Source organism: Mastomys coucha, unplaced genomic scaffold (genome assembly GCF_008632895.1).
Source record: "Mastomys coucha isolate ucsf_1 unplaced genomic scaffold, UCSF_Mcou_1 pScaffold22, whole genome shotgun sequence".
NCBI lineage: Eukaryota > Metazoa > Chordata > Mammalia > Rodentia > Muridae > Mastomys > Mastomys coucha.
Window position 1 is genome coordinate 66,429,572 of NW_022196905.1, and position 14,968 is coordinate 66,444,539.

Below are 14,968 nucleotides of genomic sequence, written 5' to 3' on the forward strand. Positions count from 1 at the left end.
AGCCAAGTGAAGGGGGGGCTTTTCTGCTCTAATAATTTCCACAGAAGCCAAAGTGGCTCCCCATAACCCTACCTTCTGGTATTCGGGCTCTTAAGTGATTTCTTCCCTCCACTGTGGGTGGAAGATTTCATTCCATTTCTAGCCAATCGTCTCCAGCAGCAACAATGGGATGCTGCTTTCATGATGACACTCCGTAAAATAGAGGTGCTTTTCTTACGGAGGGCAGAGAATGTCAGAGATGACTAGCCTCCAAAGAAAGATGGTATATCATGGACAGCCTGGTGGAGAAAGCTTCAAGGCAGAAACCTGAGGGCAGGCTCAACCCAACAGCTGATAAGGAGCTGAGCCCTCAGTCCAACCGCCCAAGAAAGAAGCAAGTTCTGCCCACCTTGCTTAGGTGGCTATTCTCCACCAGTCAGGCTTTCAGGTGTAACTCCAGCCATGACACCAGCGAAGTCTCTTGAGTGACCATAAGGCGGAGGCCCCTAGCTAAGCTATGTCTGAATCCCACAGACATTGCCAGGGGATCTATGCATGCAGTTTTAGCTCCAGAGCTATGGTAAATCGTGATGCATCAATAGACAACGAAGGCAGTTATGCTGGAGTATGTTCCATCATCCAACCCTTTGTTTATTCGACGGATGTTTTAAGATGCACCCGGCTTAGCTCCAGGAAACAAAATCAGGTACGATGTGTGCTCTGCAGGTATGCGATCACCCTTTGGTGTTGGCCGGGAAGGGGCTAGGCATGAACATGAACCCTGCTCAGAATCTGCTGACAACAGTACAGTGAGGAAACATGTGGCCATGGTGAAGGCTTCAGAAATGACAGACTAAGGAAAACCTCCTCCAGGAAGTGACCTTCAACCAAAGCCGGAAGGACTCATAGCTCTTCTGGGTAAAGAAGAGGAGCAAGTCGGGGTAGGAGAGACCCTAAGTGCAAGCAGGCAGGACAGTAATGCACCAGGGGACAGCAGCTTGAAACGAGGCAGGCAGGGGTCAGCAAGGAAGGGTTTTACGCAAGAGGAGCAACACTGTTAGATCTGTGTATTAGAGAACAGCTTATAACCATCCCAGGTGGTGTTTTAGGTCCTTCACACACAAGTCAGGTCATTCTTACAAGAAACCATTATACAGATGGGAGGCTAAAACACAGAGAGAATGTACCCTGCTTGTGATGTGGTTGAACATCTAGGCTGGATGCCAGGCAGAGCCCCCCATTTCATCACTGCTTCCCATGTCTGCCTTCCACGAGGAGCATTCAGGAAGCCATGGTGGCTACAAAGGTGTGGAGGAAGCTTATCTTTAATAGTACTTTATATAATGCTGGGGAATGATCTACGGCCTCTGTCCAGGCTGCCTAACATGACAGCCGTTAGCCGCATGTGGCCACTGAGCATTAACATGTGGAGATATAAAACACACAATAGAGATCAAGGGCTATGTTTGAAAAATGGAATGTAAAAAAAATCGCCTCAATAATTTTATATTAATTATTCATGTAGAAGATAAATTTCATATTGTCCCACTATGAATGCCAGTGGTGTTTGGAGTAACACATGGCATGTGGTGAGTGATGCACACGTATGAACTGTTACCATGTATGCTTTGGACATAAAAACTACAGGGTCCAGCCTGGAGAGATGGCTCAACGGGTAAGAGCACTGACTGCTCTTCCGAAGGTACTGAGTTCAGATCCCAGCAACCACACGGTGGCTCACAACCACCCGTAATGAGATCTGATGCCCTCTTCTTGTGTGTCTGAAGACAGCTACAGTGCATTACACCAGAGTGAGTGGGGCTGGAGTGAGCGGAGCCGGAGCAAGTGGGGCCAGAGCAAGTGGGGCTGTCCTGAGTTCAATTCCCAGCAGCCACATGATGGCTCACAGCAAACTGTACAGCTACAGTGTACTTATACACATAAAAAAAAAATCTTAAAAAAAACAAAAAACAAAAAACCCTACAGGGTCATGACCAGCAGCAGCCAGTATGATCCTGAGCTGGCGACATCTCAGCACCGGTCATAGTGGCTCAGAAAGACCTCCCAAATGCTCCAGTTTGTGCAAGAATCCTGGTGCAGCCTAGGCAGGCATCATCGTCATTGTTTCTTTGTTTGCTTGTTTAAGACAGTGTCTCAGCCGGGGCAGTGGTGGAGCACGCCTTTAATCCTAGCACTTGGGAGGTAGAGGCAGGCAGATTTCTGAGTTCGAGGCCAGCCTGGTCTACAGAGTGAGTTCCAGGACAGCCAGGGCTACACAGAGAAACCCTGTCTCGAAAAACAAACAAACAAACAAACAACAACAACAACAACAACAAAAAAGACAGCGTCTCATTCTGTGAACCTGGCTGGCCTGGAACTCCTTATGTAGACCAGGCTGCCTTCAAACTCTTAAGGAACACATTTAATTCCTTGCCAACTGGTCAGTGGGCACTTGGAGTTGAATTAGGTTTGATTTGGTAAATAATATGACAATTTCTTTCTTCCTCTTTCTTTCCTCCTCCCTCTCTTTCTTTCTCTCTTTCTTTTTTCTTTCTTTTTCTTTTTTTCTCTCTTTGTCCTTCTATCTTTCTCTTTTTCTTCCTTCCTTCCTTTCTTTTCTTTTTTAGACAGTGTCTCTTCCAAGCCCGCCGGCCTTGAACTTGGCACGCAGCTGACAATGATCTTGAACTTGACGATCCTATTGCTTCTTCCCCCGACCCAGAACACAGCTGTGTGCTGGAGATTGCACCTAGGGCCCATGGGTTTCTAGGCAGGCGTCTTATCAACACAGCCATATTCAGCCTAATAGGCAACTTCTTGCTGCTAAGAATTCTTACTAAGTTCCTGTCCATTGCTGCGATCTTTAATTTTTCAGCAGTAGACTTCAGTTGTTCCAGGGGGTCTTAAGTAGACTTCCACACTTTAACAGCCAGTACCCCTGCACACGCAGACACTCTTAAAAAGAAACAGCCTTCTAATCTAGTTAACCACAACCCTGTACATTTAAGACAGCTGTAAGATAGCGTTTAGAACCTGTAATTTTTTGAGCCCTTTGAAGGCTTCTGGGTGAATCGTGCAGATCTTGTTGCTCTTTAAATAGATGCTCTCCAGCTGCAGGCAGCCATGAAAATCAGACAGCCCAATGCGAACTATCCTGTTGAAGGACAGATCCAGACTCCGCAATGACTTCAGCTTCCACAGTCCTGTGAAAAGGAGAAGCAGATTAAAACCTAAACTGGTGCTCTTTGCTGCTGCGTGGCGTGTGGTGAAGACTGGGGATATTAATGGCTCTCGAGTGGGAAGTTGTCAGAGTGTATTAACACTGTGAAAAAATAAGTAGTCCTAAGCGAGACCGGGGCCAATTAGCATGTGAACTTATTGAACAGGAAGGGAGAAAATGAAGTCAAAGTGTATAGACTATAATCACAATGTTCTTGGTGGGATACACATCACAAGCATATGCAGGTATGTATTTTGAGTAGGCAGAAATAAGGAGGTGAATTAAATTATTAATAGTCATTACAGTCTGGTGTAAGATAGCTGAGGGGGGGGGAAGAGGGATTTGGAAAAAGCTCTCAACTTTATGTACATTGGTTCTTTCTTTCAAATGATCATGTGCTATTTTTTATCACACATTCACTTATTAATTTACCTGTTGTATATTTGTATGTTCATGGAGCAGTGCATGTGCAGAAGGCAGAGGTTAACTATTGGGAGTTATTCTCTTCTTCCACCATGGGGGCTCCAGGATTTGAACTCAGATCATCAGGCTTGGCTGCAGGCACCTTTTTTACCTGCTGAAGTTGTCTCACTAGTCTAGTGTGTGCTTTTTTTTTTTTTTTTAACTAAGAGTCAATTTTTTAAAAAATTGAACCATGATTAAGTGAGGTGACTAACAGATGTTTATTAATTTGATTAACTGTGAGTAAAACTGAGTGGTAGCCCTATGTTAGCACAGGAAAAAGTTATCCAGAGGCTTTATTACTATATAAATGCATTCTTCCAATTTTGAAGTTTTCTTGTTCAGTTTTAAATGCTTTTTAAAAATAAAATGTTCTCATTCTCATATTTATTCTGCATGGTCCTGTATTACATAAGAATATTTTTTGTGCAAGTGTCTACTGTATGTTGAATATCCCTCCCCATTTGTCTCATTTGTTCTGTTGGAGGGTTCTTGTAGGTGCTATTTTTAAAAGCTATTTTGTTGGTTCTTAAAACTCTACCTCCCTTCCAACCTTTATCCCACCGTAGTCCCTTCCAACCCTCCAATACTAGGTAGGAGATAAAGAAGGTTAGAGGGGGAAGGGGGTTAGACTACTTCTTGCTGATTAGGGATGTTGAGTTTCGTGGGGCCATTCCAGTGTTCATTGGAATTCTCCAGCTTCTCCCTCTGAGCTCTTTGCTCATGACCACTTGGCAAACCCCACAGCAGGGACCATGAGAAAGGGAAGCAGCACCCTCCACAGGCTCTCTTGGGCTCTCCCATTTACACCCTCTCTAGAGTCCCCAGAATTAAACTATCTGCAGCTGGCAAAAATCATGCCCATGCTAGTGCATGAGACAAATCATAAGCACCTGCTGTGAAGCAGCTTCTTATCCCACACCTGAGATTAAAACAAGAACATATTCACAGAACATATCTGGGTTTTTAAAAAAACCCAAACTAAAATTCTTGTTTTTTTTGTTTTGTTTTTTGTTTTGTGTTTTTTTGTTGTTGTTTTTTGTTTTTTGAGACAGGGTTCTCTGTATGGCCCTGGATGTCCTGGAACTCACTCTGTAGACCAGGCTGGCCTCGAACTCAGAAATCCGCCTGCCTCTGTCTCCCAAGTGCTGAAATTAAAGGCATGTGCCACCACTGCCTGGCTCAAACCAAAATTCTTACCATGGGTTCTGATTCTACTTCCATGTCCCCCCCCCCCCACATCTTTGTTTTTAGCTGTATCCATTCTCACAACTGTTTATCATTGGTATTATAACTATTTTTAAAATTCTTAGTTGTTTTTTTTCTTAAAGATTTATTTATTTTACATATGTGAGTACACTGTCACTGTTGCTGTCTTCAGACACACCAGAAGAGGACATCAGATCCCTTTACAGATGGCTGTGATCCACCATGTGGTTGCTGGGAATTGAACTCAGGACCTCTGGAAGAACAGTCAGTGCTCTTAACCTCTGAGGCATCTCTCCAGCCCCTCTTAGTTTTTTTTTTAAAGGTAAAGAGATGACAGGTAGGTTTTGCTTTCCAGCACAAGAATCAGATGGAGATCTAGCCTCTGCCTTCCTGTTTCACTTTGTTCTAGGAAGTATGCAGAAGTTCCTGTTGACACTGATTAGTTATGGAGAACGAGGTGCCAGTCACAGCAGCCTTGCAAGCTTAGTTCCCATTTCCCAGGGAGGTGCTTGCAATTTCACATTTTCTTCAGCACTATTCTCAAACATCAGTCTTTAACGTCTGTGTAGCAGATCAAGTTGGTTCGGTTCCAGAGGGTTTATTTCCTGCCTACTGTCTACACAGTATTGATGACAAGACTGATTATAAAGAGAGAGGGTAACATAACTGAAATATGTAGCTGGCTTTGCTACTTTGTGGGAACTTCTTTTCTCCACTCTGTATACCCCCCACCTCGTTTCACCCTCATTCATTAGATAGGAGAGAAAGGATACAAGGAGAGAGAGACAGAGAGAGAGACAGAGACAGAGAGACAGAGACAGAGACAGAGAGAGACAGAGAGGGACAGAGAGAGACAGAGAGACAGACAGAGAGAGACAGAGAGAGACAGAGATAGAGAGAGAGAGACAGAGAGGGAGGGAAGGAAGGAGAGAGAGAAAGAGAGAGAGAGAGAGAGGGAGGGAAGGAGAGAGAGAGAGAGAGAAAGAGAGAGAGAGAGACATATTTGTGAATCTAACTTGTTTCTTCTTGTTTTTTCTTGGAACATGACTACTAACAAACTGCAACCAACCTCACCCACACCCAACCACCACCAACCCCATCTATCTGAGCCCTAGCATTTCTATACCCTCTCAAAGTTCCCAATATTCCAAACATCCCACAACTGCAGAAACTATTGGCAGCTGGCAAACCATGGCTCTGTGCTCTGTTAGAGTACAAGGCAAATAAATCATGGTCAGCTGCTATCAACAGTCTGAAGCAGCCCCATAGCCCCACACTTGGGATCAAAACAAAAACATAGCTTTAGAACATTCTGCTTTCTTAAAGAAACCAAAATTTTAGAATTCTCACTACAAAAATGTCTGTACCATGCAGTCCTATTTTCAATTGAGTTCCATAGATTAAGCAAGAGAACTTTAAATTAATAAACGTATCAAAAGATTACGATGGAGGCTCTTGGTGCTGATGACAAATCCTTACCCTGGAAGCTTAGCGTGGTGGAATAAAACATGTAGACAAGAAACAGTACTTGTTAGGCAGAGTGGCTCATCGTCCACACCACACCTCTATACAGTTGGCTGGCTGGCTGTCCTCTTGACTATCAAATGATCAAATCTTTCCTGAGCAGAATGATGTGAATTCTTGTGATGCTTGGGATATAGTGTTTGGCTTACACAGAGATCCAAAATTATCTAGCTGACATTAAGGAGGCAATACAAAATCTTTGTCTCTGGCTTCTCTGGAAAGATTAGGAGTTCCAGCTTGTGCAAGACATTTGGCTGGAACTGATTGAAGGCTGCCTGCTTTAGATGGGGCATGAGCTTGTAGAAAGCTATTGTTTCTTTGAACTTGAGAGAGAGAGAGAGAGAGGGAGAGAGAGAGAGAGAGAGAGAGAGAGAGAGAGAGAGAGAGAGAGAGAGAGAGAGAGAGAGAGAGAGAGGGAGATGGAGAGAGGGAGAGGGAAAGGGAGAGGGAGACAGAGACAGAGACAGACAGAGACAGACAAACAGAGACAGACAGAGACAGAGACAGAGACAGAGAGAGAATTGGTCAAGAAAAGCTATATCAAAAAGTGACAGGAGAGAGCCAAAGCTGATATTACTTAGCATCCATGTGTGGGAAATACTATATGACTTTGCAAACGTCTGTGCCTGGAGTCCCTGTGTAGTGCCCACTGTCCTGGGATGCCAGTGCCCCTTCTCCCAACTCTTCCCAATTCCTCACTCGGCTCTTTCTCTGTTCTATTACAAGTGCCAAGAGGCATTCAAATGGAGACTGGGAAGGAAGGGTAGTTGTCAACAACTTCTAGAGTTGAACACAACCTTTAAAGAAAACACATTTATTTGTGCAGAGGATATTCCTCCATATTTAAATGTGCAAACATATGGGACTGGGAGAGGCATGTAAGGCAGTGTTGGGAAGAGCATCACAGGTTCTCTGACATTTCTTGTGCTTGTCTGGCCTATTTAGAAATGTGAATTCATGCTTCCTAAAATATCCCAATGCTTAACTAAACTGAGTAAGTTTCTAGGAGCTCAGTACAGGAAGAGGTTTGAAGGGCAGGAAAACAACTATTTGAAGGTTCTGATTAACTGTACACTTTTTCCTTTTTCTTTTTTTCAAGACGCAGTTTCTCTGTGTAGCTCTGGTTGTCCTGGAACTCGTTACTCTGTAGACTAGGCCTACTCAGAGGTCCATGTGTCTCTGCCTCCTGAGTGCTGGGATTAAAGGCATGTGCCACCCAGCTAATCGGGCACTTTTTTATACTCTAAGTACTTCAAAAATCTTTCACTTTCAATGTCCTTAGAGTCCTGGTGTTTCTTGCCATTTACAAACAAGACACCAAAGCAAGAACTGTCCCAGTGACATGGTAGAAGGATCTGGGTCAAAGCTCAGATCTCAACTATTCATGTCCCTGTATCTATGCCTCAAAACTGTACACAATAAAAGAGACATGGGCAGATACCAAAAGAACTTGAGTGTAAAGACAGAATTCTTTAAGATCTCACTGGCGTCTTAGACACTCGTCTGTGGCTGTGAATAGACACCATGATTAAGGCAACTCTTATAAAAGAAAGCATTTAATTGGAGGCTTGCTTCTAGTTCCCGAGGTTTAGTCTTTCAGTATCATGGCAGAGAACATAGCAGTATGCATGCCAGAACAGTGCTAGAGAAGTGGCTGATCGTTCTACATCCAGATCTACAGTCAAAGAGGAACTGAGTCTGGCATGGGCTTTTCAAACCTCAAATCCCACTTCCAGTGACACACTTCCTCCAACAGGGCTGCACCTTCTAATCATTTCAAATGGTAGCACTCCCTAGAGACCCAACATTCAAATATATGAGCCTACGGGCCATTCTTATTCAACCTACCACATTCTACTCCTTGGTCCCCATAGGGTTATAGTTATATCATAATGCAAAACTGCATTCAGTCCAACTTCAAAATCTCCATAGTCTGTCACAGTCTCAGTACTGTTAGAAAGTCCAAAGTTCAGTCTCTCCTGAGACTCATGGAAATCTCTTAACCCCTGTAAAATCAAAATTAAAAGTCAGATCACATACTTCTAGCATACAATAGCACAGGATTTACATTGCCATTCCTAAAGAGAGGAAATGGAACATAGCGAGGAAACACTGGACCAAAGCAAGGCCATAAACCAGCCCGGCAGACTCCAAACTCTGCATGTCCATGTCTGATGTTAAAGGCTCCTCAGATCTCTAACCTCTCTCATCTTTGTTGACTGTAACATACTTCTTTCTCTCAGGCTGTTCCACTCCCTGTTAGCAGCACTAGTTGGCGTGTATCCCACCAGTCTGGCATCTCCAATGTCTTGGGGTCTCCAAGGAAGTCGAGGCTTTGTTTTCACAGCCTCACCTAATCTCATCTCTGGGCCTCCATGTAGGGACACTCCTGGCACAGGCTTGGCCTTAGCAGCTGTCCTTAACTGCAGAGGGAGATTCCACAACTTCTTTCTTGTATCCTTGACTCTTAAAGCCAGAACCATGTGGCCAAAGCTAACAAGTTCTGCTGTTTGATTGAGATGGAACTTGGCCCCTTGTTCAATTACATCTGCAGCAGCTTCCTGTTGTAGATGATTGCCTTCACTGCCTAAGCTTTTCTTTAATTCTTTTCCACAGGTTGGAAGCTGAGCTGGGTGGGGTCTTGCCTTGAGGTCACCACTTCCTTTATTCCATTTAGCATCAGGGTTTTCTTTAAATTTTTTATCTTCTTGAGCTGGATTTAGCTCCATTACCTTTCCTAGTGATCCCTTTCTCCTCAAAGTGTACAATTTGCATTTCTCCTTGTCCCACACGCTCCTTTTCATTGCAGATCTGCATACGTGTCACCACTAGTAACCATGCTACATAGTCAATACTAGGCTGTCTTGAAATCTTTTCTTCCAGTGCCATTAATCCAAAATACTGCAGTTTAGCCTAAGGCAGATTTTTTTTCTTCTGGACAAGGGCAAAAAGCAGCCACATGTTTGCCAAAATATCACAATAGTCTCTAAGCCACTTACTAACATTCTTCCCTTCTGAAACTTCTTGAGCTGGGCCCCCACAGTTTCCCCTAGCACTGTCTTCCATGCTCCTGTTAGGATTGTTCATTAAGCCCCATTTAGAATGTCCACAAAGTCTTAAAGTCTTCCATATTCCTCCAACAAACAGCATAGTTGGCTCTGTCACAGTGATACCTCATACCAACTTCTGTCTTATTTTATTATTTTATGCCTGCCTGCCTGCTTTTGTGTGTGTATGTGTGTGTGTGTGTGTGTGTGTGTGTGTGTGTGTATGTATGTATGTATGTATGTATATGCATCATGTGCATTCCTGATACTTGTGGAGGTCAGAAGAAGGTGTTGGGTCCCCTGGGACTGGAGTTACAGATGGTTATGAGCTGCCATGCAAGTGCTGTGAGTTGAACTTAGGCCTTCTGTGAGAGCAACAAGAGCCCTTAACCTATGAGCTATCTATCACTCTATCTATCATCCAGTTCTAGATGGATCATTTTATATATGCCAATTAGATCAAGCATTTTGATTAGACTATCACTTCAGCTAGATTCTTACTGACTGCTTGTCTCCTTGATTTATTGGTGAGGGATGTTGAACTATGTTTCCTCCCCTCCCCACGTATCCATGTTTCATTGTTAAGAGCATTTATGTCTAGGACTATTACAGATTATTATTATTTTTTAAAGAAGTCTATTCCTTATCACTCTGCAGGACTCTCCTTCATCCTGGTAATTTTTCTCATTCTGAGGCTTTTGTCTGGAATTACTGTCCCTTCTCTGGGCTGGGAGGTAGCTCAGGGGATAAAGGGCTTCTGGGAGAGCTTGAGAACTCTGGTTCAGACTCTCAGCCCTCTCAGGAAAGCCAAGCATGGTAGTGCAAGCCTAGAACCCCACTGCAGAGAGGCAGAGCCATGTGCATCCCAGGAGCTCTGGCCATAGGTCTAGCCAAGGTGGTGAGCTCTAGGTTAACTGAGAGACCCAGACAAAACAGAAGGTGGACGGCTGGAAACGTGGCTCAGTGGGCAAAGTATTTATCATACAACCATGAAGACCAGGTTTGGCCCTATATAAAGGAAGCCATGTGGTGGTGTAGGCCACCTATAAACTCAGTGACTAGTGGGTAGAGTCAGAATCTCTGGAGCAGGCTGGCTAGGTACATTAGCCAAAACAGAAATGCCCAGGTTCAGTGAATGACCTTGCCTTAGTGGAAGGGGGAGATCATTCAAGGAAGCCACTTGTCATATTTTGCATTAACTGCCCACTTGTCACATACTAGAAGGGTTTTGATTGGTTAACTGTCTAATCAGGTTGGTTGGTAGACAGGCCTGTGAAGGATTATCTTGCTTGTTGTACATAGTCCAGCCCATTCTGGGCAGCACCGTTTCCTGGGCAGGTGATTTCAGCTTGTAAGGACGCTAGCTGAGGACAAGCCTTCCAGCCAGCCAGCAAAGCAACATTCCTTCATGGTTTCTGCATTCAGATTTCTGCCTTGAGTTCCTACCCAGACATCTTCAATGATGGAATGTGACTTGGAAGCTTAAGCCAAATAATCTTTTTCTCAGATTGCTTCTAGTCAGGGTATTTTATCAAAGCAACGAAATAAAACTAGAACAACACTAAGAGGCAAACTTGGGCCTTCACATGCATGCACATGTATACGCATATGCATATATGTATGCTCACACATAGTACAGGCATGCATTCACATACACACATGTATACCTCATTCATATACATATAACATATTAAGATGGAAAGTAATAGAGGAAAATACCTGGAGTCAACATATATGTATAACACATACACTGCCCAGCTATTGTGCTGCTTAAGGCTTATTAAAAATATAAAGGCTATATGTGTTTTTTAATCCAAGAACTCAATAACAAAGCCAGGGATTTAACACTGGTCCTGGATTTAAATAATTTTCTACAATGAAAGTCCAGTTTCTACTGACTGTGCATTGTTTTGTCATCATTGTAAAACCAAAGACATATTCAGTTTGAACCAGCATAATCAAACTCTGTCTGTATTGTATGAATGATTCCATTCATATAAATGTGAGCTTACAATGTAGGAGAGAAACCAGTGTTTGCTGGAGCTGGGGGGCTGCTGGGATGAAGGGGAAAGACAGCGTACATAAAGGGTGTGGAGAAACATCTGAGGTGATGCCTTGGTGTTATCTAGAGAAGGGAGATGGCTCGTTTCCTAGTCAGAAACAAGGCTTACCATCAGAGCACAGATCCAATAATGCTTCGAACAAGCAAGGGTCAGGGGCGTCTAACACTATGGAGGCTCATGCAAATGTGAACATAGCGACATGGCAGTTGAGAAATACCAGGAATTGCCTACAGATCTCGAACATTTGTGGATCATCCGAATAATTTTTAATGTTCTCCTGTACCTGAAATCAAAGAAGCAACGAGGACAGAAAAGACTGGGGTGAGCCTCACAGTAAGAGCTGCAAGGCTATCCATCCACACCAAAAGGAGCAAGCACTCTCTTCCCCTCCCCCATCTCTCCATGTGTTCATGGCCAGCCTCCTCTACTCTTCTACATTTTCTCTCCCTCTGTGTGTATGTGTGTGTGTGTGTGTGTGTGTGTGTGTGTGTGTCTGCCTTTCTCTGTCTCTACTAACTCCTCAACTCCCCCAGGCTCTATTCTATACTTAAAAAAAAAAAGGGAGAAAGTGCTAAGCTATTTTATATGACTTCATTCTGTACATGGTGTCTGTGATCTTTGCTGATCCTATATATTCCTCATTCTCAGAGATAAGACTTTCTTATATTAAGGGAGTTGTTTAAGGTCAGTAAGTAAACAGAATAATACCTTATTCTGTTTTATTCAATTTCCTTCATAAAGCTAACCCAGAATTTCCCAAGAAGGGTAAATTTCTTGTGGCTGTGGGACTTAGTATCAGGAACCTCTTCCAACTTTAGAAGATTCAAATTTTGTTTTATTAAGGTACTGGTATGGCTTTTAGGAATGACCTTGCCTGCGTAAGTTCTCCCAAGATGCAGTTAGTGACTCGGGTAACCCATCGATGTTTCCAGGATACATTTCTAAGTGGGGAAAAATGTGTGCCTTATTTGAGCCACTGACGCTGGGTAGGTGAATGAACAAAGTTGTGCTGTGCTGCCTGGCACTGGGACATCTCGCAGCAGTTGGAGTCCATGTTTTCAGAGAGTGACAATTGATGCAGAGAGGAAAACCCAGAAGTGACTTTGAGGAAATGGAATTAACTACAGAACTTCATTCTGATGATTACCTAGGCCAGGAAGGGATGGAATTGAATCATCCAGTATCTAAGTGGCCAGAGACAGTCCTACTATTTCCTGGAAATCATATTAGGGTCAGTAAGTAAATGGGTGGAGGCCAGAGTCTAGCCACCACCTCAGTGAACTCTGTTTTTGAACTATGAACTTCTGCATGCTTTCCAAGTGCTCCTTAGATAACATGGCACATTAGCTTCAAGTCCCAAGAACTGAAAGTTGGAGTAGTGTCTACAATGATCCAGGGTGAGACACTTTATTCACCATGTCCTCTCTTATTGTGATCAAGCTGTGTAAGTGACTCAGAGTCTTGTTCTCTTAGTTTAATGTTGTCCATACATTTTATGTCTTTAGAAACTGAATTGGTTTTGAGAACAGTGGTTATTTGTATTTTGAGAATCCAAATCCTGTGGGTAAAGGATACAGAAAGCTTTTGTTTTAGAAGATACTGCATTTTCTTTCTTGCTCAATTCTGTTCATTTCCAATGTCAGCTCTTATCTCACCTTGCCTCTAATGCTGTGCTCTGGTTTCTGGAACTTGGGTGGGTTAACGTGAGGACACCAGGCTGACCTGTCAGCCTCCCTGGGACCCCAGAAAGGTGTTTGCCCCGGCGTATTCACTCTGTAAAGCACTGAAATACTGCTTGGTGAGGGACTTAGAGGCTGACCCCATTGCTTTAAACCTCTAAAATACTGATTGCTGTGGTCTGGGTATGTGTCCCCCAAGATGACATGTGTTACAGGCTTAGTCCCCAGCTTAGAGCCACTGAAAGGAAGTGGAACCTTGAAGAGATGGTGCCCTCCAGGAGGTTTGAGGCCACTGGGGACATGCCCCTGATGGGGACTGTTGGACGTGGAGTTCTAGTGCTCTTACTGCCTGATACCATGAGGTCAGGCACTTCTACCAAGTGCTTCTGCCATGATGCTCAAAACAGGCCCAGAGTACAAGAGCCAACTGCTATGGGCTGGACACTATGACCTAACACTTTCTTCTTTTAAGTTGTTCATTTCAGATATTATGTCACAGTCATATAAAAACTAGTGTGCTGATTTTCAGGCTATTAAATGTTATTATCTAACTTTTTTTTTTTTTAGTATAGAATAAGAGTTTATTTAGGGCATGGGCAGGGGAGTTAAGAGATTAGCAGAGGCAGAGAAAGGCAGAGGAGGACAGCATAGAGAAGTGGGGGATGGCCAGGACCACATGGAGAGAGGGGGGAAAGAAATGGGGAGAGAGGGGGAACAAGGGGTATGAGGCAAGGTGGAGACCCAGGAGCAAGAGATTATCTAACTTTTAATAAGTTAATGAAGTTAAGCTATTCAAAAGTTACGGGTGGTAGGTGGAAATAGCATTAAGGTTAAATTCATGTCTGGCTTCTCTTTTGTATTGACCAGCCCCTGACCAGGGTGTTTCCTCAATATAAAGCTTATTGGTGATGTCACAGCTGACTGAACACACAATATTACCTGAAAATAGATTAGTCAGTGTGATGCCTTAACTTTATAATAATGGGCTTTTCTGAGTGTCATATAAACAGGCACTAAAGACACAAGCCATGAATTATGAAGCTGTGTATGCTACATGGGTAGTTGCCTGAGAGCTGCCTTCTGCGGTGTTTCTAATTTATTATTGTTCGGGACCAGTAAAGCAGGGCTAAGTAGACACACACAGAGCTCTGCTCATGAATTAGAGTGAGTTATGGATCCCATTCATGGCAATAACTATTTAACATTTTAAAAGACAGCTTGAGATTTAGAGGGAAAGAAATTAATCATTTATTTCTAAGTATACTGTTGTTTTCAATTTGTGCCAAGAGAGCAATAAAACCTAATATTTGCAAATTATTTTCAGGTTTCCAAACTACCTTTGCATCTTTTAATTGCTACCACGAACTGTGCAAGACTTACTGCATTACAGCGACATGAGAAATCCTTCACATGGAATCTTAACAATTTGAATAAAGCTTATTGAACCTTTGATTTATGATGAGTTAAACTTTTTTTTTTTTGGTTTACAATAGTATGAAAGTGTGTCCCACAACCACTGATTCACACCTTCAGTATTGTGTTCGATGTTATATGAGATATCTATCCTACATTTTATCAGAAAATGGACTTTGTGTTCCATGGTTTTCTTCAAGTAAGTGTCCTGAGAAGGTCTAAGAGAAGGTGGGCCAAGCAGCAATGCCTGGTGGATTATGTGCCTGGTTAGTTTCTTTTCTGTTGCTGTGATAAACTATCTTGGTAAAACCAACATAAGGATAAAAGGGGTTTGGTTCACAGTTCCAGAGGGCCAGAGCTGGGGGGGGGGGG

At 43.2% G+C, this 14,968-nt stretch overlaps 1 protein-coding gene across 1 annotated transcript in view; it reads right to left on the minus strand.

Moving 5' to 3' along the window:
- Lrrc66 (leucine rich repeat containing 66) overlaps positions 1-14,968 on the minus strand; it is a 25,324-nt gene that overhangs the window by 7,343 nt on the left and 3,013 nt on the right. The window contains exon 3 of the mRNA XM_031342719.1: positions 3,013-3,182. Within this exon, the coding sequence (XP_031198579.1) occupies positions 3,013-3,182 (170 nt within the window). The remainder of the gene's footprint in view (positions 1-3,012; positions 3,183-14,968) is intronic.